This window comes from Citrus clementina, unplaced genomic scaffold (assembly GCF_000493195.1).
Source record: "Citrus clementina cultivar Clemenules unplaced genomic scaffold, Citrus_clementina_v1.0 scaffold_3, whole genome shotgun sequence".
NCBI lineage: Eukaryota > Viridiplantae > Streptophyta > Magnoliopsida > Sapindales > Rutaceae > Citrus > Citrus x clementina.
The window spans coordinates 38,691,388-38,712,738 of record NW_006262339.1 but is presented as its reverse complement, the minus strand read 5'-3'; the positions used below and the strand labels follow the sequence as shown (position 1 = coordinate 38,712,738).

Here is a 21,351-nt window from a genome sequence, read left to right as displayed (position 1 = left end):
CAAACATTATCATGTGGTAGACCCACCCACTAAGCCATTATTTATTGAATGTGATCTTATCACTTCAATAATTTATTTAATCAAATAAATAAATAGCTAAATTAATTAATTTTGTCTTTAATTAATTAATCCCATTTTGATCAAATCAAATGGTTAAATGTGGGCTTCTTTTGTGACATGTTCTAATGCTTTCTCTTAATCCATATTAGGTCCAATAAAAGTCCAAAATTCTAAACCCAAAATTGATCTAGAAGTCTATAATCATTTATGAACCGGAACATGTCCAAAATGGTCATTTTACGTGCTTGATATTATACATAATGTTTAATTAAGGATTTATGAAATTTATTTTGTTCCTTAAACTATTTATGGAACATCTAAATTTCTATCTTAAATCATATTTAAGATATATTTATATGTATATATTCATTCTTAATGAATTATAATATAAATATCGATTTTCCTAAAATTAGGAAATTTAACTTCTCATTTTCTAGTAACTCCTTTTTCATTTCTATTTGGTGTGTGACCTTTTAGGTTCTTTGTTATAAGGTAGTAGAACTATTTTAATGACAACTCTTTATTCATTAAATGATGCTAAACTCTTTAGTCATCAAATAGAACTTTTCTAATGACCTTAAGATGCATTGCTAATACGCTTTACCAATATTAATCTTAAGGTATCTACAAGTCATGAGTGACACCTAGCAGTATTTCACAACCTTCCAAATAACAAGAATTGTTGGATCTATAAAGCCTATTCCATTGTATCTCTATGGCTTGGTCTCTTCATCATCCATGTCCAGAGAAAAGCACGGCTTATGGTTTATTATGTTAAGCAGTTATGCTTTATCTCAAAATAAATCTAAATGAACTTGGCATGAAAATATAATTTGAACTCTTTCAAACATATTTCACCTTGGCCAAGGATTTCTCATGCCAATTCATATTATCTCACAGCAGGGACATCCTTTTTGTATATTACAAAGTGATGAATTCCATATTGGCCATACACTTGTCTCCATACATAGCCAACCACGACAGCTATTGCTAGATCTCTTCCTTGATTAAGAATCAATCATTATGCTTTCACATATCAGAGATGTCTATGTATAAGACATCTGTTATGTCTCAGGTCTAAAGACCATTACTAAACATAGTGTCTATCACAATGTATAATAAGCCATTAACACTCAAAACCATATGGCTTACTATATTTGGTCAAGTTCAGTAGACTCGTTCTCTCAACAAGTACCTATGTGTTTGACTTGACATCTCATGTCAATGATATGAAACTCACCATCCATTTTAGTATCACATACCATAAGGAGTCATAACACATACTAGTGTTTATAGGAATTTATAATGTCCAATCATAAATCCACCACTAGGAACTATTTTAGAAGTATAGTACAAAGGATGCACGTTTCATATTCTCGACAAACTCGAGAATGTGTTCCTTAACTATTTTACTTCTTTGACTATATTCATTAAATTAATTTATGAATGTTGATAATTTTTCCATTTTATAAATATCAAAATGCTATTCAAATACAATAATTCCCTAAACAAACAAACACCATTCGATTGGCCTTTAGGGCATATTACTAACAGTTTCTTTGGGAGTTAAAAGTAGTAATTTATTTGTGTATATATATGTATATTGTGACTAACATGTTCTAGACATAGGATAAGTGTTTTCTAAATTGAGGAGTCTTAATGTGAAGAGTGGTTCGCCCGAAATAACCTTTTTATCTCTGTAAACTCTTTTCATCTATTAAATATTAGAAGGTACATAACATTTATACATCACCATACAAACTTACCTAAATCACCAGTCAATTATTTAGCTATGTTCGACTTTAAGAGAAATTTAAATCTTGGTTATTTTATTTTCCACACAAAAAATTTTACTATCATTTTTGGAATTGTCTAAATCATTGAGAAATGCATCATAACAATTTGTTTCCTAAGGATACGTTTGACATATTGTATTGCATGAAAGTGTATTATTTTATTTAATAAAGGATGTATTATATTAGATTGTATTGTACTAATATTGTGTTATATTAATATCGTACAATGTATGGCACCATACATTACATAATATTATATATATAAATGTTTATATTCTAATTTGTATAAAAAAAATTATGATTATTCATATCTTAAGAGTTTAATAATTTTATTTTTATTAAATTTATAAATAAAATTAAAAATAAAAATAAATTTACTCACCTATGGCTATCATCAGCCATCAAGAATAGCCACTAGCATTCACATTTCAATATCGTTTGATGTTAGTTTTGGTACCATTTGAATCCTCATCATTGCAGCTACACAATGGTGCATATGCCACTGAAAATAGAACATCCTGCCACCATAAATATATGATTAAAGTTTCAAGATTCAAAATTTTAACCATAGATCTACAGTGAATGACAACTCTATTGCTAGTGAAACATATATTGTTGTGTAACAATAAGATTTCTAATGGTACAAAAATTGACGTTAATCAATACTGGAATGATAATGCTGGCGATTGATTATGCTGGTTGGCGATAGCTAGTATTTCAACTATTGAACTTTACATTTTATTAACTAATTATATATAAATAAAACAAGCTTTCATTGATTAAATAAGTTTTTGTTTTAAAGTTAATGCAATACTATATAAACCCAAGTAAGAAATGTGCTTAAATAATGAGGTAAAACTTACATTAAGTCTTTAGTTAATATTGGGGCAGAACAAGCCAACTTTGACTATAGGGCCCAAAGAATTTATGGAAAAAAAAGCTCAACGTGTTTCATTATGTTCATTCACAAGATAATCTCATTTTTGTTGAAGTAATCTTGAATCACGTTGTAAAGAGTTTAGATTATCATTTTTTCTTAATTCAAGTCTTGGAGATTTAGTAGGACACTGCCTTGGTCAAAGGTTAAAGGTTCAATATTAATTGGACTGAAAGTCAAAAAAGTTAGATTTTCTTACGCATCTTTTCTCTTAAAGAATGCATATGGAGTCTTTTGTGGCCAAACCATAACCTGAGGAAAAATTATTTTTATATATAAAGGTTATTGGATCACTAACAAAGCAATGACAATGAATTATTATTTTAAAAAATAAAGAGGCATTCAATTAGTTTTTAATTTCTAGTAAGTGGAGAGGAGATTTTTTTTTTTAAGTTTCTAAGTTGGTTAGTTATTAACTATTTGTTAATGGCGGAAAATTGGAAACTAGAAATTCATTTTCCAAAATCAAGACAATCATAAAACTGTTATTAACAAAATCGATGTTCAAAATCAAGATTTACCTTCAATTGAGAAGTTCTACTAATTCGTCAGTCGATCAAGCATCATCCATGGACAAAAAAGTTGATCTTCTTTGTTTAAGCTTTGGAAAAAAAAATCAATTTAGTATTTCTTCATGGTGAAAGGAAATTAGATCTATTGCAAATAAATGTAGGCAATTAAAACCCTAAAATTAACAACTTAATTAATTTTTGAAAATATTGTTCACTATTATTGTTCACCGATAATGTTCACAGTTATTGTTCATCCGCATTAAAAATATTAATTTTTTAAAAATACAATAAATTACAAAAATTAAATGACATGTAGATTTTTACGTAATTCAGATTAATCAATCATACATGCACGAGGCCACGCCCAGATGAAAAGCAATTCACTAAGTTGGGATGTTACAACTTATGGATTTACCAAACGCAAGACTCTCACTTGCAGTTTATTACTGTACAGTTTACTCAACCTTAGACTGAATTTACTTCTCTTAAATAATTGCTGCCCCTGTTAATCCACAATCCTCAAGGCACTTCGCAAAGTGATCAATAGCAATTCCTCAATGTCTAGTGATGCAAGATCCACATAGACTCTCTACAGAAATGAAAAGAAGATAAGAAAATATTATGAGCAAAATCTGGATTCTTTAGTAAAGAAGCCGAATTTTGCTTCTCTACTTTATGCTCTGTGTTGCGCACCTTTAATTGTAAAATACCTCACTTTATATAGGTATTAGGGTTTCACAAAAATTACAAGTCTTAAAAGACTTGAATTCTTTCAAAATAAGATTTTATTTCCTCTTATAATTGCTACGAATCTAAATAGGAATAAATATGATTTTTTTGTCTTGCTTGTCTCCCAAGAAATATCTAGAACATCTAATAAACTTCATCTTTGAACAAACTTCTTGTTTTAAATAGATCTTATGTGCCAATTATAGAATCTCATCATTAATTGACTTGCTAAATTACACATCTAACTAAAACTAGAAATCAAATATTTCTAATAAATTGGAATCTCGCTAAATTAGGAAATTAATAAATTAATCTCTATTACAAGATATGCAATAAATAAACTCCCAATTTAATTAGACTTGTCATAAAATGCCAACTCTATAAATAGTTGACTTAATACATGGAATGGTAAGATCTATTTAAGTCTTCTTCTTCTTCAACTCTTTTTTTTTTTTAATTATATAACTAAAATGACAATGTACAAGTTTACAAGATGTATATTTTATTCATATCAATTCATTTTAATATAAAATATTAAATATTAAAATTATTTTTCATTCTTTTTACTGGGATTGTGACCCATGCTGGTTCCTTAAAAGATTTACACTTGGTTAATGACTAATGCATACCATTTTCGTTGCCAAAGGAAAATTTATTTTAGTTAATGCAGGCTTGCCAAGCAATGCATGTAATGTTGTATGCCAAATATGCCCATAGATATCTAATTACAATTGATTGCTATCTTATCTTCATAAACAAGGCATAATGGGTGCATCGCCCGTCCAACAGAATTTAATTGCTTAGTAGTTAGTATACGATTATTTTGAAATGCATCAACAGGCACTGTTTAACGTTTAATTTTTTTTTTTTAAAAAAAGCTACAACACGGGCATGATTTTATTTGGCATTCGCCGTGTAAAATTTTCCCCATACGAAATTGCCCCGAAAATTGATAAAATTACACTTAATGGAAACAACATTGAAATTTAATGCTCGTGCACCGTGGCTTTCACATTTATATGAATTTTAAGTTTGGTCCCCTCATTTCTTTTATACTTTGATATAGCCCTCAAAATTTAACTGTTGGCCTAAGTTAATAAATTTTACGTTATAACCTAGTCAAATTTATAATTTCTCTATTATGATCCCTATCAAATCAAAATCCACAATTGGGTGTTTGGATCGCGAATTAATGTATGTGTTTGAGTTCAATTATGTATGCTTTGATGGTGGAGCATAGAGTTTCCGATGGTTTATGATACAGGTTCATCTTATATGCTACTATGAGATCATGTCATAAAGTGTTTTTTTATTATTCTATTTTTTGAGGAGATTTTATTATTTTATTGTCTTTTATAATATATAGTATTTTATTGATTAATAGACCTGAATTATTTATTGAGATATTAAACTGTTGTGAATTATTGTGTTGTCTTAATGTGCACTGCGATAAATCTCTTTTTACTATGAACATGATTGTCATCTCCAATAAGTAAGATGAACATTTTTTTTTTTTATTATGGACATGATCATCATGACATCATCAACAATAACTCCTATATCATTAAATATTAGTGCACAAATTTTTTTAATTTAGAAAAATCATAGTGAACTTGTCAATTGTATGTTTTGGGCATTATTATAATTGATTCTTGAATCTTAGGTCCTATTATTGCTATGGAGAAAATAAATATCGTATGTGAGGTCCATCTTGCCTAAGATGTAATAATAGTGGCTAATTTCGCTCTATTAATGAATTTTTGCTTCTCCTATAAAACCAATGTAGGGGCCTTATTGAAAAAGTAATAACTACAAGGTCTAATTGTAATTTTCCTGAAAATTAGGGACCTATGTTTGATACCTTGGCGCCCAAAAAACGCACATTGGGCGCCCTTCAGAGGCTTTTATGCAGTACAGACTGCGATTTCCACCAAGTCTCACAAAAATGCTCTGAGAGCTTTCAAGATTCTAATATCGGGAATTGGTAATTCACCTTCACACTCTTTTAATTACTCATTCACATTGTTTCCATTTTCAGAATTCCGAAACCCTAGTTGAATTTTTACTACCCATTTTCAGTTCTTTGTTGGGTTTTGGGTTTTTGCTTAAACTTTGATCATAAAACTTTTAAGTTCACCATCTGGGTTTATTGCGCGGTTCATTTGGGATTTTTTTTAACCCCTTTTTTTTTTCCTTTTGTTGGATAATATTAGATCATATGTTTGGTAAACTGAGACTTAAGCCTGTGCTTATGTTTGTTTTAATTGCCAAAAGGTAAAATGCTGTGAAGGGAAATTAATTAAAAGATTAAAAGATTTAATTTTACTAGAGCATTGAATAATTTTACCTCAAAGTTTCATATTAGGAATTTGATGGTCTGTTTGGGGAAAAAAGTTAATCTTTTCTGGAGAACGGCTTAGCAAGATTTTATTTTATTGTATTTTTTATTTTTTATTTTTTAAGTTTCTTGGGAGAAAACGATGACTGAGAAAATAATACAATGTATGGGTGTGCATAATTTTTTATATTTTATATATCTTCTCAATTGTTGGACTTGGCTTGGGTGCTGAAGGCTGAAGCTATAAAGGAAATGCATTTTTTTTCCCTTTTTTCTTTTGATAAGCAGTGAAAAGCGAGAAATTTGCATAATTGGACAATTACGCATGCTTTCGCGGTGGACTGTGACATAAATGCATATCAGAATTTCTTGGACTTCTTTGATAAAGCTTTGAGTGTAAACCTGAATCTTGGTATTTGCTTTTCTAATACAGATATTAATTTGAGTAGAGTTCTGCTCGGAAAGAACTGAATGATGTCTGCTTCAGATTTATGTGCGACTGAAGACACAGTCCTTTTATTATTGGATTACTTGGTTGATCCATTGCTACCAGCAAGACCTTCCTCGCGAGACACTCCATCTGAATCTCTACAGCAGTCTGTTGCAAAACAGGTGGTCTTTCCATGCTTTGTTTGATCTTGCATTTTGGCTTCTTCTTTTTAAGGTTCCATTGCGACTCTTCTCAAACTACCATGTTTTTTGTTGGATTGAATGATTAATTTTCTTGTTTGTTGCATGAGCAGTCTTTCTATTTCATATCTTTTTATTTGTTGACTTTAACATCTTCAGAAACCATCAGATTTATATTAACTTTATTATTTCTCGTTTTAGTAAATCATGTCGGGATATGTTTCTCAATGTATTTTGGTTCTCTTGCTGAAAATGATACTGGAGTTGTATTTTATGAGCCTCAGTGGAGTAGATTTACGGTCATCACTTGAATGTCCATCTAGTATCATTCTGTTATGGGAGGCTTTGCATGATTTTCATTTGTTTTCGGAATGAAGAAAAATGTATGCCTATCTGCTCTCAGATATACCAAAGCCAGTATTTATTGCTTTAGTTAATTTAGTCGTTCTGACTTTTCGGAGCATGTCATGATTTGGGTTTTGGATTCTTGTTGTGGCTATTAGGTGGTCAACTGTTAAGATCTCTTGGGGTGAGATTTAGGTAAATTCTGCAGCATTTAGTTTACATTTATGTACTATTTAAAATAAATAAATAATTTAATAAAATAAAGATATGGAAACATCAGCTAAGTTAGATGGTTGATAGGGCCAAGGAAATATTAAGCTAAAATGTGATCCTCAATCCCCTTATCCTCCCAAAATCAAATTTGCTTCTTATTGCTTACAACATAATGCACATCAACAGAAAAGAATTTTTCTAAAAACAGTGATTAGAGTCTTTAACCACCATATTGAAATCCCATCCATTTTGATACAATCTTTACTTCGAATAAGGGAATGTAAAAAATATTTTTAACCACAATATCGAAATCCCATCCATTTTGATACCATCTTTACTTCGGATAGGAGAATGTAATAAACAATCATATCTAACTAGTTAGAGCTTATGCCCTTAAATATTAGCTTAAGGTTTGAGGTTGATTGGTTACTCAAAGGTTGTGAGTTCGAAACAAACCCATCATATTAACCAAGTTACATTGTGTAACTTGCTGTTTTGCTTGTGTTAGATCCATGTGCCATGTGTTGGAGGCTGTATAAGAGCTTTGACTGAGTGGTGACATAGCACAGACTTTCAACAACCGTTTCCCTAAGAAAGCTTGGCTTTTTTTTTTTTTGAGTCTACACTTAATTCATGAAATTTGATAAATGTCTCCCTGTTTGTCGATGATCCTTAACCTTGCTATTTAGAACCTCTTATTAAAGTTTTCAATTCCATTTTGATCCGTTCTTCGAATCTTAAAAAGAAATAACATATGAGAAGGCAAGCTAGACGAACATATTTCATTAATGGATTGCTATCATTGTCACATCAGCCAATAACTAGCCATGTCAAGTAAAAACTTGAAGATTTTGAGGGCCAAATTAGAAACTTAACTGTAAATAAAGCAGTAAGTTTTGTGCTACTCGTTTGGCTTTATTGGAGAATGTTTCAGTTAATGTTATGGTAGAGGATAAAAGAATTTGGAAGCTGAAATCATTTTTCGATAAGTTGATTGATGATCAAGTTCTTTTGAACTTTCAGCCTGCCCATATGATCTGGAAAGCTAAAGTCCCAAGTAAAGTTCAAATTTTTGCTTGGTCATTCGCTTTTGGTAAAGCTTAGTAATGGTAATATTATTCAAAGGCGGAATCCTAATGTGTGTTTGTCTCCTTGTTGGTGTGTCATGTGCAAGAGAAATGGCAAAAGTACGGATCATTTGTTTCTGTATTATCACAATGCTGTCCAGCTGTGGAGTAGATAGTTTCAGGCAGCTAAAATCTCTTGGGTGATGCCAGCTTCTGGTATGTTTGTGCTTTCAGAGTTTATTTATGTTTTTGGGAAAGGTGAAAAGGCTAGAGTGCTTGTGGAAATGTTCAGATGACCACTTTTTGGGTGATTTGGATTGAAAGAAATAGAAGCATTTTTTATGATTTAGAGGAAGATATCATATTTTTGTGGGAAAGAGCAATTTTTAGCTTCTCTTTGGGCCTCGATTACTGAGGAATTTCAAGATTCTTCTTTCTTCCCCATTCATGTAAACGGGGAAGGAGTGTTGGCTTAATTCTGTGTTTTTGTTATGTTTTTGTTGTAAAGCTTTCATAATCTTTTAGATCCTATGCTTATATTGTCATTTGATTAGCATTCAACTGTGTAGATCTTCTAGCGATCTTTTGGGGGTTTCTTTCTTTGTGGACTCCTTGTTCACATTTTGTAATTATTGTTCTTATTGATACTAGTTTCTTTGTTTCCTATCAAAAAATAAATAAATAAATCAAGTTTTGCTAGTACCCGCTGCATTATTGTTTAATTTAAACACAATACATGCCAATAAAAATAATAATAATAATGATTTCCAGAAAAATAGTTTCGCTTATTTGTCAGTCATTCCAATGGTAGGTTATTATGATTTACTCTTTTTAACATTTTTCATTTTTCTTTTTGGTATATTTATCTCATTTAGGTACATGCTGTGGTGTTGCTACACAACTATTACCACATAAAACAACATCGGCAGCTGAAATTTGAAGGTTTTGAGTCATTTTCCAAATTAGCTGTGGTTCTGAAGCCTACTTTGTTGGCACATATGAAGCTTATGCAAAGATCCAATGATTCTGAATTGGATGACCCGGACAAACAGCTTTCAGTGACGGAGAAGAAAATTATGGATGCATGTGATATATCCAACAGTTTAGATGCATCAAAAGATATTCCAAGCACAGAGGGGTGGCCAATTTCTAAAGTTGCAGTTCTTTTAATTGACTCAAGGAAGGAGAACTGCTTTCTGAAACATAGTTCCATGACTGAGGGGTTTTTTTCACAGATTGAAAAAGATTTGGATGTCTCTAGTTGCATCTCAGAAGTTATGTCAGAGGGAAAACAAAAAAGGAAAAAGATAAAAGTTACTAGAAATTTTTTTGAAGATGCTGTGGATGAAGATACCCTTCAGCAAGTTGCATTTTCAGCTGTTAAGGAAGCAGCAGGTATGCTATCTTCTGAATACATTACATAGATCAATAAATAAATCAGTAAATGTGGACGTACAGTTGATATAAGTTCTATTGATAACCCTTTCAACACTATAAATGGTAAAAGCATTTGTGATTAGTACTTTTTCGTGATTATATGAGAAAAAGAAACTTGAGTGTGATTCAGTTGCCTCAAATAACGTTTCCGAGGATTGGGATTTAGGGCTGTTGAACTGTTGAATAATTTGATCATGCTATAAGAACTCCAAGGTAAACTGCCTGTTCCTGTGTTGGGAGAGACTAAATGGAAGGCCTTGAAACACTTCTATTTGGAAACTTTTTTATTTTGTCAACTGATTATAAATTGACTATTAGGCATCTGATATGAAGCGTATAAGTTCTCTTTTGGAAGCAGCAATTATTAGGATATTCTGGGCAAGTTAGTATGCTGTTAGAGTTGTTTTTGCTTATAAACAATGTATTTAACTTTTAAATTCATTCAATGACTTAGTTTTTGAGGACGTTAACTTCTGTTGTTTTATTTCATGTGCACTTTCACTGAACCAAGTTTTCAACGTTCGAACATTATGAATTAATTGTCTATGTCCCGATGAATACGGATATACTCCGACCTCCCTATCAAACGCTGTGTCCTTGACTGGTTTTGAATACTTTATAATTAAATTTTTGCTCTTTTGTTTTTACACTTCAAAAAGACTTGCTGATGGTTGAATATGGTTCTTGTAGATGGAAAAGGAATTAATCAAAACGAACTTATCATTATCAGGAGTGATGTTGCATATTCTCTAAGTAAGGAAAAGACAATGGCTAGGTTTTACATAATGCAATGCAAAGAGTCCAAAAGTGATGATGTTTTTGAAATTCCAATTAGAGATGCTATTGACAGGTTTGGTTCTAATCTACCCTTTTTTAGTTAGCATGTAACGACTCTATTTTTGTTTTCTAAGTCTTGTTAGTAGACTAGATTTATCCACTGGTTATTTTTTATCAAAATTTATTTTTATCTTGAGTTGTGCTATGGTGCTTTCAACATTTAAACTTTCGTAGCCATTGCTGCATTACATATGGATAGTGTTATCTGCCGGACAAAGAAACGACCAAAAGAAGAAGCTTTATTTATTTTTCTTTTTATAGGGTTGACTCAAATTTATGACTAAGGATGTAGTTTAGCTACAGCCTATATATAACTTTAAATGAAGGATTTGGTTTAACTAACAGCCTATATAACTTTAAACGATGATGTTAGAAACTCACTTTTGGTGATTAGACTTGACCATCTCATTGCTGATATTTTCATTAGGTACCAATAAATTGCACACATGGTAATGGCTGTTGTCATACTATGTACTTGCTATCATTATGTGAAAATTTACAACTAAAAATGAAATTAATTGAGCTTTAAGCATTAAGGTTTTGACAATTTTTACATCTTCCTAGCCATTAGAATCGTACAGTTTGAATCTGTGAACTACATTTTTTCTGTTGGTTTCTTCTATCATCAGAGTGGTAACAGTGTCCTTGTCTCTAAACAAGTTGTATGTTTGTGCTTATTTGAAACTGTTTAATAGCTTGGGACATCATAAACTATGATTTTCCCTTGTGGAGTGTTTGCATAGTTCAGGGGTCGGACACTTGTTTCACAGCATTAATCTGATCAACATAATAACTGAAAGAAAAATAAAATATATATTTTGCTTATACTCTGTGAAGAGTGATTGACCTTATCCTCATAATAGCTGAAAGAAAATGGAAGATATGGTTTTTGGATGATTATTTGGTGGTGTTTTGAATCTCTTCCTTTTGCTATTCTAACTAGAAGAAGCATCGGGTAGGTTGCTTCTCCTACAAGCAAGGATAACAATAAATAAATTTTGAATTAGTGGATTTGCTTGGACCTCAAATGGGTACGGTAGAGGATTACAAATGATTAAGATTCTGATAAATTTACTATTCCAACTTGCTGCTGCAAGTTTCCTGATAATCTTGTTCTTCTATTGAAGTAGTTTGCAGGGCCCTTTAGTCACAAAAAGTTCTGGGAAATGGACAGTTACTCAGGTTGTGGATTACTTTCATCTGCTTCCTTATGCTGGAATAATGTCAGATTGGCTTTCTAGGTGCGTAGTTTTTCTTATCATCCCTAGTTTTTGGGATATAAAACTTAAAATTCATCTGCATTGAGTGGGTTCTAATAAAAAATTTTCAGATCTTATTTAATTGGTTTTCTATTCTCATTAAACATGAATTACGCTCAAGGAGCTTGAAGCTCTATCAGGTATTCTGTCTTCTTTGTGGCTCTGCTTTTAAAATAAATCATATGAGACCTAGTAAATTATCCTACTGGCATGAAATTCAGAATACAACTTGGCAAGCCTTCAATATTGACTCTTCGAAGCTTCTACTTCTTGTGATCTATGACCAATATCTCACAGCTTGTGCAATACTGAAGCCATCAAAGTCAGGAGAGTAACTGATGGGTTGACTTGACTAAATATACATTGTTTTGATGCTGAAAATTTCAAACTAAATAGTTAATATTCACGATCTCATCGGTAGTTGCATTTTGGGCAAGGAAGCAGTTTTCTTTGATCACATAAAATTGAATATTTAAAAATCCGAATCACATTCATTTGAAAGGGATTTCTATTCTCAGCCCTACAACTCTTCCAAATTGTTGGAACCAATCTGCCGTCTTACAATACATGGAACTCTTTCATCTCCATAATATCTATGTTCAATCAGGAACACCCATTGAGGAGAAAACTTTCCTTGTCTGTATCATCTTATATTTCTCTTGATTGTTCACACAACATTGGATTTCCTCATAGAGTTTCAACCCTTGTAATTTTTCAGCTTCTGTTAGTTCCTGAAGTGTCTTGAATTTATTTTTTTCCCCTTTGTCCGGTTTGTTCCTCTCTCTCTCTCTCTCTCTCTCTTATGCTATGTTTACTTACTGGAGCGGGAGTGAGGAGTGTGGATTCTTCTCACTTTAATGTTTACTTACATATTTTATGAGAGGAGTGAGAATTCCACTAAGTAGTCCCCACCCATTTTTAGAGTGGGGAGTTGGATTCCCACTCCCACTTCTTTTTTTACTTTTTTTTTATTAAATTTAATTAAATTTAATATAATTATATTTAATAAAATAAAATAAAAAATCTTATTTAGTAAAATAATAATATTATTTTATTTTATAAATTACATTTATTAAGAATAATACTATTAAACTTATTTAAATAAAATATTATTATATTTAGTTAAAAATAATAATTTACATTGACTCAAGTTGAAATTACCTAAAAATAATATTATATTATTCATAGAGAATTAATAATATTACTATATATTATCTTTATTTGAAAATGTAATATTATTATATGTATTAAAAATAATCTTTTATTTTATAAAAGATCCTAGGTCTTGCTTTAGGGGGGAGATTGGGATGCTTTAGATGGAGTTTGGGATACAGGGTCTTTGAGGATCCCTTTCCCTTTGTCTTTTCGTCTGGGTGGCATTATCTGTTTTGGAGAAATTCCCTGGTTAGAAAATCAGGGATAGAATTTGTATCGCTTTTAATGAATTCAATGTCAAAATAAAAAACACTTAAAATAGTTTGCCATCGTGCAAAAATCTGTTTTGATGCAATATTTTGTACATCCTTTTTCTAAAACATGTTTTGCAGTTTTGCAATCAATTCTAAGTACAAATTTTTGATTTAATAAATCACTTTGGAATTTAGAAATGCACAGAACAATAGAAAGAATTTCTTTTTTAATAGTAAAATAGTTTCTTCGGCATTCATTTCAATGTGCAGAAACATATTGTACTATTTGATGGATCGTGGAGTGTGTGTGTGTTCAAAAGATTAAATAATTTAAAGACAATAATAAACAATTAGAATTGGTACGTGGCGTTGTTACTAGATCAATGCAGAACTGAATCTGCCTTTGGGACCAGATCTGACTTAGAACAGATCAATATCCCGCATGTTCTGTTTTCCAACCTATATACCGCAAACAGGGCTCACAAATAATACTAGATCTGGATCCCAGAACTAGTATTCTGATTAAATAGAGGGAGAAGAGAAAGTACAACTAAGGACAAAGATCCGGTCTCTTTGCCTTAGAGGAATCGTATCAGGTTTTATGGCAGGATTTTGATATAGAAGATCAGCCTGCGATGCATGCTCTTGAAAATTAAAAGACAATTTAAATGTAAACTTTAAATTTAATTACAAGAAATAGATTACATAGAGATCTTACAAGTTTGCTTGGATCCCGAGAGCCTTGTAGAAAGAAAGAAGGAAAATAAAGAAAGAAAATGTTTACAATATTGCTTTACAATTGGAGAAAATGGAAAAGATTACAAGACAGGAAAATTTCCTTAAGGTCTTGTTTGATTTATCGTAGAGAGAATCCTTGCTCTTCCCCCTAAAAAAAAAAGACTCTGCCTTTCTTACGAGAGAGAGGAGAATAAATAAGCTGGAAGACTCGAGGCAAGATCCACGAATCTCGGGGGTCTTCATGGGGCTTTTGGCTTTTGCTTCATTTGGTGCTGTAGACGCACATGAATCACAATCTTTACGAGTGAATGTGGAGAATGGGGCCCAACAACAGTACTTGCTTTTACAACGTGGGAGACAACATCATTTTGTCTTTGTCTTTAACTTTTGAGTGGGCCAGGAAGCTTTGAAAATTTATCTTCACAATTTTTCCCGCAAAGGGTAGTGACTAGAGGAAGATAAAATTGCAGAAAACTTTAAAAATTTGCCTTCACAATTTTTCCCGTAAAGGGTAGTGAGTAGTGGAAGATAAAAATGTGAAAATAATAATTACAGGGAAATTATTACAAATGGGAAGTGCAGGGGAAATGAGTACAAGCGATAATTATAAGGAAATTACTGAAATTACAAATGATAAGTACAGGAAAATAATGATTATTATTATTATTATTATTATTATTAATTTTTTTTTTTTTTTTTTTTTTACTAAAGCTTTAACAATGCTTTACAGGAGGAAAGATGCCGAAGCAATCATCTTCGTTGTCGTTTCCAAGTGATATAAAGGGCTCTTCACTCTCGTGATTAGAAGTGCTGGCAATAGATGGTTCTGATCTGGAAGCGAGGAGCTGTTGCATAACATTAAAATATACTTCTTCGTTTCTGCACTGGCCAAAAGAGATTGGGCCTTAGACTTTTGAGATAAGAAAGTGCTCTGAACTTTAGAATCTTTGATACTGGGCCGAAGGAGGCCTTTTGAGGAAAGTCATGTTCGTACTGTGGCTTCAGTCAGTTTTGACTTTTCATTAAATTTAGACCACCATTTGACTTTAAAGGTCTATTGTAGAATCAATTGGGCTTCGATAGTGTGGTACTGAAAATTTCACATCCAAACCTAAGGAAGGAAGAAATTTGTACAGAAACAGAGAAAATAAGGGAATCTCTTTTCTGACTCAGAGGAGACATAATGGGCTTTAAAAAGGTTTAAACAGTTTATGGCATTTGGAGTGAGTATTTATGGGCTTGACCCAAAATAGTTCCACCATTATTTGAACCAATTTGGAAGGCTTTGAACGGTTATCTTCGAATTGAAGAAGAATAACCATGAATGGGTCTTTTTAGGGTTTTGTATGAAGAAAGTGTTAAACCAGACCTGTTGATAGTCCTAGTAAGAGAAAAATAAATAGTGCTATAATTTTTGTTAGAAACTGACGGGAAAAGTTTTTAGTTTGTGAAGTTTATCACCCCACTGTTTTGGGCTCAAAACTTTAAGAATGGTAGCCGTTGAATAGGCTGGCTCAGTGTGGGATTCACTGAGGAAGAAATGCTTGAATTTTACAGACTCAGTGATTTCTAAAATCTTTTGGTAGAAAGACTGGAGTTTTGACAAATCCCAAGGTTTGAAAAACCAGCCTTCTGGGAAAATCTTTGAAATGGCTTGAAATGGATCAGAATGATAAAACTCATATTCCATAGATAAAATGTTTTGATGATGAGTTTTATGAAACCAATCCGAGGATTTTTGTGAAAGCTTTGATTGAGAAACAATGATTGAAGAAGAGCTTTCACATGAAATAATTTCTTTAGAAGAGGAAGGTTTTGAAAGTGCTTTAGAAACAGATTTCTCTTCCTCAGGAACTGGAGAAAGAGCTTTATTTTGGGAAATACTTTGTAAAGCGAGCATAAACTCAGGGGATTTTGAAATAGATTTCATCCATTCATTTACCTGCTCCTGGGAGGCAATGGCTTTAGATTGGGCTTCTTGTTCTTCAACCATGTCAATCCATGATTTGATCGGCATAGCAGAGGAAAGTAATTTTTCTTTAGGTGGAGAAGATTGAGATGCTTTAGATGGAGTTTGGGATACATGGTCTTTGAGGATCCCTCTCCCTTTGTCTTTCCGTCTGGGTGGCATTATCTGTTTTGGAGAAATTCCTTGGTTAGAAAATCAGGGATAGAATTTGTATCGTCTTTAATGAATTCAATGTCAAAATCAAAAACACTTAAAATAGCTTGTCATCGTGCAAAAATCTGTTTTGATGCAATGTTTTGTACATCCTTTTCTAAAACATGTTTTGCAGCTTTGCAATCAATTATAAGTATAAATTTTTTATTTAATAAATCACTTTGGAATTTAGAAATTCACAGAACAATATAAAGAATTTCTTTTTTAATAGTAGAGTAGTTTCTTTGACATTCATTCCAATGTGTAGAAACATATTGTACTATTTGTTCTTTATTATTATCTTTTTGCTTTAAGATTCCTCCATAACCTAAGTCTGATGCATCAGTCTCAACGATTTTAGGTAATGCAGGATTAGTAAGAAATAAACATGGAATAGCTTTAACAGAACTTTTTATTTGCTTAACAACTTTAGTGTGTTCTTCAGTCCATGCAACATTATTTTTCTTTAATCTATCATGCAAAGGTTTTGATAATTTATTTATGTTAGGATAGAAGTCAAGGACATAATTCAAACTTCCTAAAAATCTTTGCAATTGGGTTTTATCAAGGATTTTATCAGGAAATTTATCAGCAAATAAAAGAGATCTTTCAATTGGTGTAATGGTTCCTTTGGAAATGTAATGACCGAGAAACCTGATTTTTGTTTGGAATAAAGAAACTTTAGAACTAGAAATGGCTAAACTAGCCTTCCTAGTGGCAAGGAAAAATGTCTTTAGATGTTTGAAATGTTGATTGATAGTTTGGGAGAAAATCATTACATCATCTATATAGACAATGCAAAATTCAGAGAAAAGATTATAAATATCATTCATAATTCTTTGAAATTCTAAAGGTGCATTTTTTAAACCGAATGGCATAACAGTCTATTCATAGTGTCCAAAGGGAACAGTAAAAGCAGTTTTATAACAGTCTTTAGGATGGATTTGGATTTGCCAGAACCCTGATTTGAGAGCCACGGGGAGGATAGTGTAATATAGGATAGAGACTTTGTGTTTAAAGACTTGTGTTTTAATTGAATTTTATTTGTGTGGTGAGTGTTACCTCTGGGTGCCTTGGTAGCTTTTGGTCGTAAGTCTCGATTTGGTTGAAGGGCAGTAAAATCAATTCTTAGTCTTGGATTGTAGCCATACCGACAAGAGTAAAACTAGAACATAGGTTTTTATCCATGGATTCTCTACTTTGTAGAGCATCTTCCTTTTCTAGCTCTTCTTCCGGGAAGACTAAAGATTCAAAGAATGTTGTAAATTCAGAAGAATTTGTAATTGAAGACTTTAATAAAGCTATTGATAATTGGAAATTACCAAAAATCTCTAAAGAAATGATTTACAAAACAAAAAAGCTTGATTTTCTAAAGAATGATTGTGTTATAAAAACTGAAGAACGTGATATAACCCTTTCAAAGCCATTTGAGACTATTCATCTATTTTCAGAACACTCTTTAAAGAAATTAAAAGATAAAAATTTTAATTATGTTCATATCGGCTTAATACAAGTCGGAATAAAACCCTTGACTAAAGAAGGACTTAATACTTCTATTCTTGCTATCTTAAGAGATGGGCGATTCATCTCTTTTGATGATTCTTTACTAAGTAGTAGAGAATCAAGTCTTTGCAAAGGCCCTATCTCGTTTGACTGTTACCCGAACATAACAGTTTCTTTAAAAGACAAAAACATTCTAAAAAGTATGATTTTGCAAATCAAGACTCATAATTATCATATGATTGAAGGGTCTATTCCAGTAGCCCTAATTTTTAAAATCTCATACAAAGCCATAATTTCTGCGTTCAATACGCAACATAAATTCTAGTAAAAAAGAGAAGAGACTCTTCTCTTACAAACTGATCTGTCTAAAGCCAACACTGTTATTCCAAAGTCAATCCAATGGAAAGACGTCAATCTTCGTTGTCGTTTCCAAGTGATATAAAGGGCTCTTCACTCTCGTGATCAGAAGTGCTGGCAATAGATGGTTCTGATCTGGAAGCGAGGAGCTGTTGCATAACATTAAAATATTATTCTTCGTTTTGTTGTTCCAATTCCATGTTCATTTGGATTGGACGAGCTTTGGTGGGTATTTGCTTTTCATCAAAAGAATTTTCATAAGGCAGATCAACCAAATGTTGTTTTTTATTCCAAAAAACAGATGGTAGATCAGCACATATTTCTTTTTCAATGAGGTCTTTTAGATCAGAGATCTTTCTTTTTACAAATTCATTTTGTAATTGGTTTTCGATTCTTTATAAACTTCAATGTCTAATTATTAGAATTCAATACAGCCTTCAATCTAAAATCAATGAGCAGTATCACCAACAAAAGGGCTTCATGATCCAAATCTAAGTTGGTTCGGTTCGGTTTTTAAGTTCAATTCGATTTAGTTTAGGGTGATTTGGTTCTAGTTAGCTTAGATTTGGATCGTGAAGCCTTTTTGTTGGTGGTACTGCTTATTGATTTTAGATTGAAGGTTGTATTGAATTATAATAATTAGACATCGAAGTGAATAAAACCAAAAGAAAATAAGCAAATCATGATTCATTCAACCATTTATTTATGAAATACCCAACAAATTATACTCAAATCTATGAAGTCCAACTCACAAAATTAAGAAAAAGAGGTGTGAAATGGATTATTGAGCATACTTAAAGTCGATTCAATTGAAAACAACAGCCCTTCCATGAACTTCATGAAATATATCGGGATGTTGTGTAATTGTAAACTTGAACTTTCTATTTTCTTCCATATCTTTCCAGCAAAATCAATTTAATTTAAGAAATAACCATGAATAAATAAAAAAGAGTCAACACAAGTTGCACAACTCCACCAGCTCGATAGCATCGGCAGGCTACTGACAACAGAAGCGTGACAAACGAGAAGCAAGACTAACATGAGGGCGACGGGACGAACTGCGACAAGCTAGCTACGGCGACAATGACAAGTTTACACAACTGCGATGGCGATGAAGACATGTTGACATGAGCGTGGCGGCGACGAAGACAGGCTGACTGATAAGTGACGGTGGTGGGTAGGGCGTGTGTGTTGGCAAAAGTGAGGGAGATGGTGAAGGGGGGTGTGTGTGTGTGTGAAAGATAAAGTGAGAGTGCAGAGGTGTGTATGTGTCGGCTGGTGTGAGAAAGATGGTGTGTGTTGTGTTGGGGTGTGAGAGATTTTAGGGTTTAGATTTATATTTTACTTATATATGTTTTTTATTTTAAAATTTATTTAGTATCTAGTGAAAGAACCGATCGGTTTATCGGTTTGTCGGTTTGGTTCGGTTTTAAGTCGAACCGAATACAAACCAATCGGTTCATAGATTTCCAAACCATTCGGTTCCGTTCGGTTCGGAAAAAATCGAACCGTTTGCCCTCCCCTACAGTAATCTAAAAACACATGAATTTAAATAAAATTAAACTTATATGACTACTCATGCAAAAACTAAAATGCATTGAAAACATATTATTTACTCTTTAAATAATATTGATTTAAGTATAAAAACACCATGATAACTCTCATTTTATAGAGTTATCAACTGCAAATCAAATCAAAAAGCATTACGGGCCTTCCAAATTTGTAATAAAATAAAACACGCAAGAGGATCTGAAGATGACTTCGAGAAGAGGCACATCGCTGCCAATGAAGAAGCAATACATGAGAGTAAAATATTATATAAGCAACCCAAGAGGGGGGTGAATTGGATTATTAAAATTTATGCAAAACAAACCACACAACAATTTAAATCTATTTCCTTAATAAGAACAAAAGCACTAAATTTAATCAAGCAAAATAATAAAAGAGTAAGGGAAGAGAAATCAAACACTTGATTTTTACGTGGTTCAGCTAACCGTGCCTACGTCCATGCCTCCAAGCTCACAAGGCTTGAGGATTCCATTAAGCAAGACAATTGACTTCTAAAATGTCAATAAATCTTTACAACAAGAGATTATCCTTAATCTCTTAACTCAAGTGTATCTCAATACTTACAACCTCTCAATTTGATTTTCAAAAACATTACAAAATAAATCTCTCACACACAATGTGTTTAATTACAAATGAAATTCTAAAGTGTGAGTAAATTAGATGTATACAAGAATTTAAAGCTCAATAAAAGTTGTATGCTCAATGATTTTCTCAATAATAACGTTATGATAAACTCTTATTTGAATTTAATTGAGCTTATTTATAGTTGGAGCTGAAAACTAGCTGTTATTGACTTTCTGCTCGAAGTCGGATCACTATTTTGACTTGAGCAAATGACTTTTGGACAGATTTTCAAATTATCATATCACTGTTATAGAAATATCGGATTGCTGTTATCGTCCAGTGACCTACATAGAAAATGTCGACTTATCATTTTCAAGAAGTCGGATTACCGACAGTGTCCAGAGGCTAAACTTTCAATTTTGTTCTATGTTGGTTGGCCGTTATCAAGATGTCGGATCACCGACAGTTTCCAGAAACTGATCACCTTGTCTGTTTGATATCGGTTAGCCGTTATCGTACTATCGAATCGCCGACAGTGTCCAGAAGCTATTCTAATAAGGGCATGAATTTGACAAACAACTTTTATAAAATCATTTTTCATTAAGGGATATAACTTTACTATTTCAAAAATGACAATTCATTTAAAAAGTATGAAAATCATTTGAGCTTATAAAGACTTAATCAATCTTAATCAAATTTGTTATCATCAAAATCAATATTAAAGATATATTCATGTTAACAGTGAGGTAAAAAAAACATCTCTCATACCCAAAATTTGCTAAGAACAAACCCAAACCTGGCGAATCTGCGAGCAATCAATAAATAAATGCTAGGAAGTCTTAGCAGTCCAACCGCAAACACATCGAGAGACTATGAAGAAACCCTTTGAG

The 21,351-nt window shown here is 32.1% G+C and overlaps 1 protein-coding gene across 2 annotated transcripts; it reads left to right on the top strand.

The window, feature by feature from the left end:
- Window positions 1–5,937: 5,937 nt before the first annotated feature.
- LOC18047594 lies at window positions 5,938–15,339 on the top strand. Of its 2 annotated transcripts, none has more exons than XM_024186931.1 (6): window positions 5,938–6,018; window positions 6,806–6,984; window positions 9,503–10,022; window positions 10,755–10,914; window positions 12,032–12,142; window positions 15,038–15,339. In XM_024186931.1, exons 2-6 carry the CDS (start codon window positions 6,844–6,846, stop codon window positions 15,081–15,083), a joined length of 978 nt encoding a protein of 325 aa, XP_024042699.1. In that variant the 5' UTR covers window positions 5,938–6,018; window positions 6,806–6,843; the 3' UTR covers window positions 15,084–15,339. The 2 variants fall into 2 exon arrangements, with proteins under 2 accessions (XP_024042699.1, XP_024042698.1); XM_024186930.1 differs by having other exon boundaries at window positions 12,029–12,142.
- The last annotated feature ends 6,012 nt before the right edge of the window (window positions 15,340–21,351 follow it).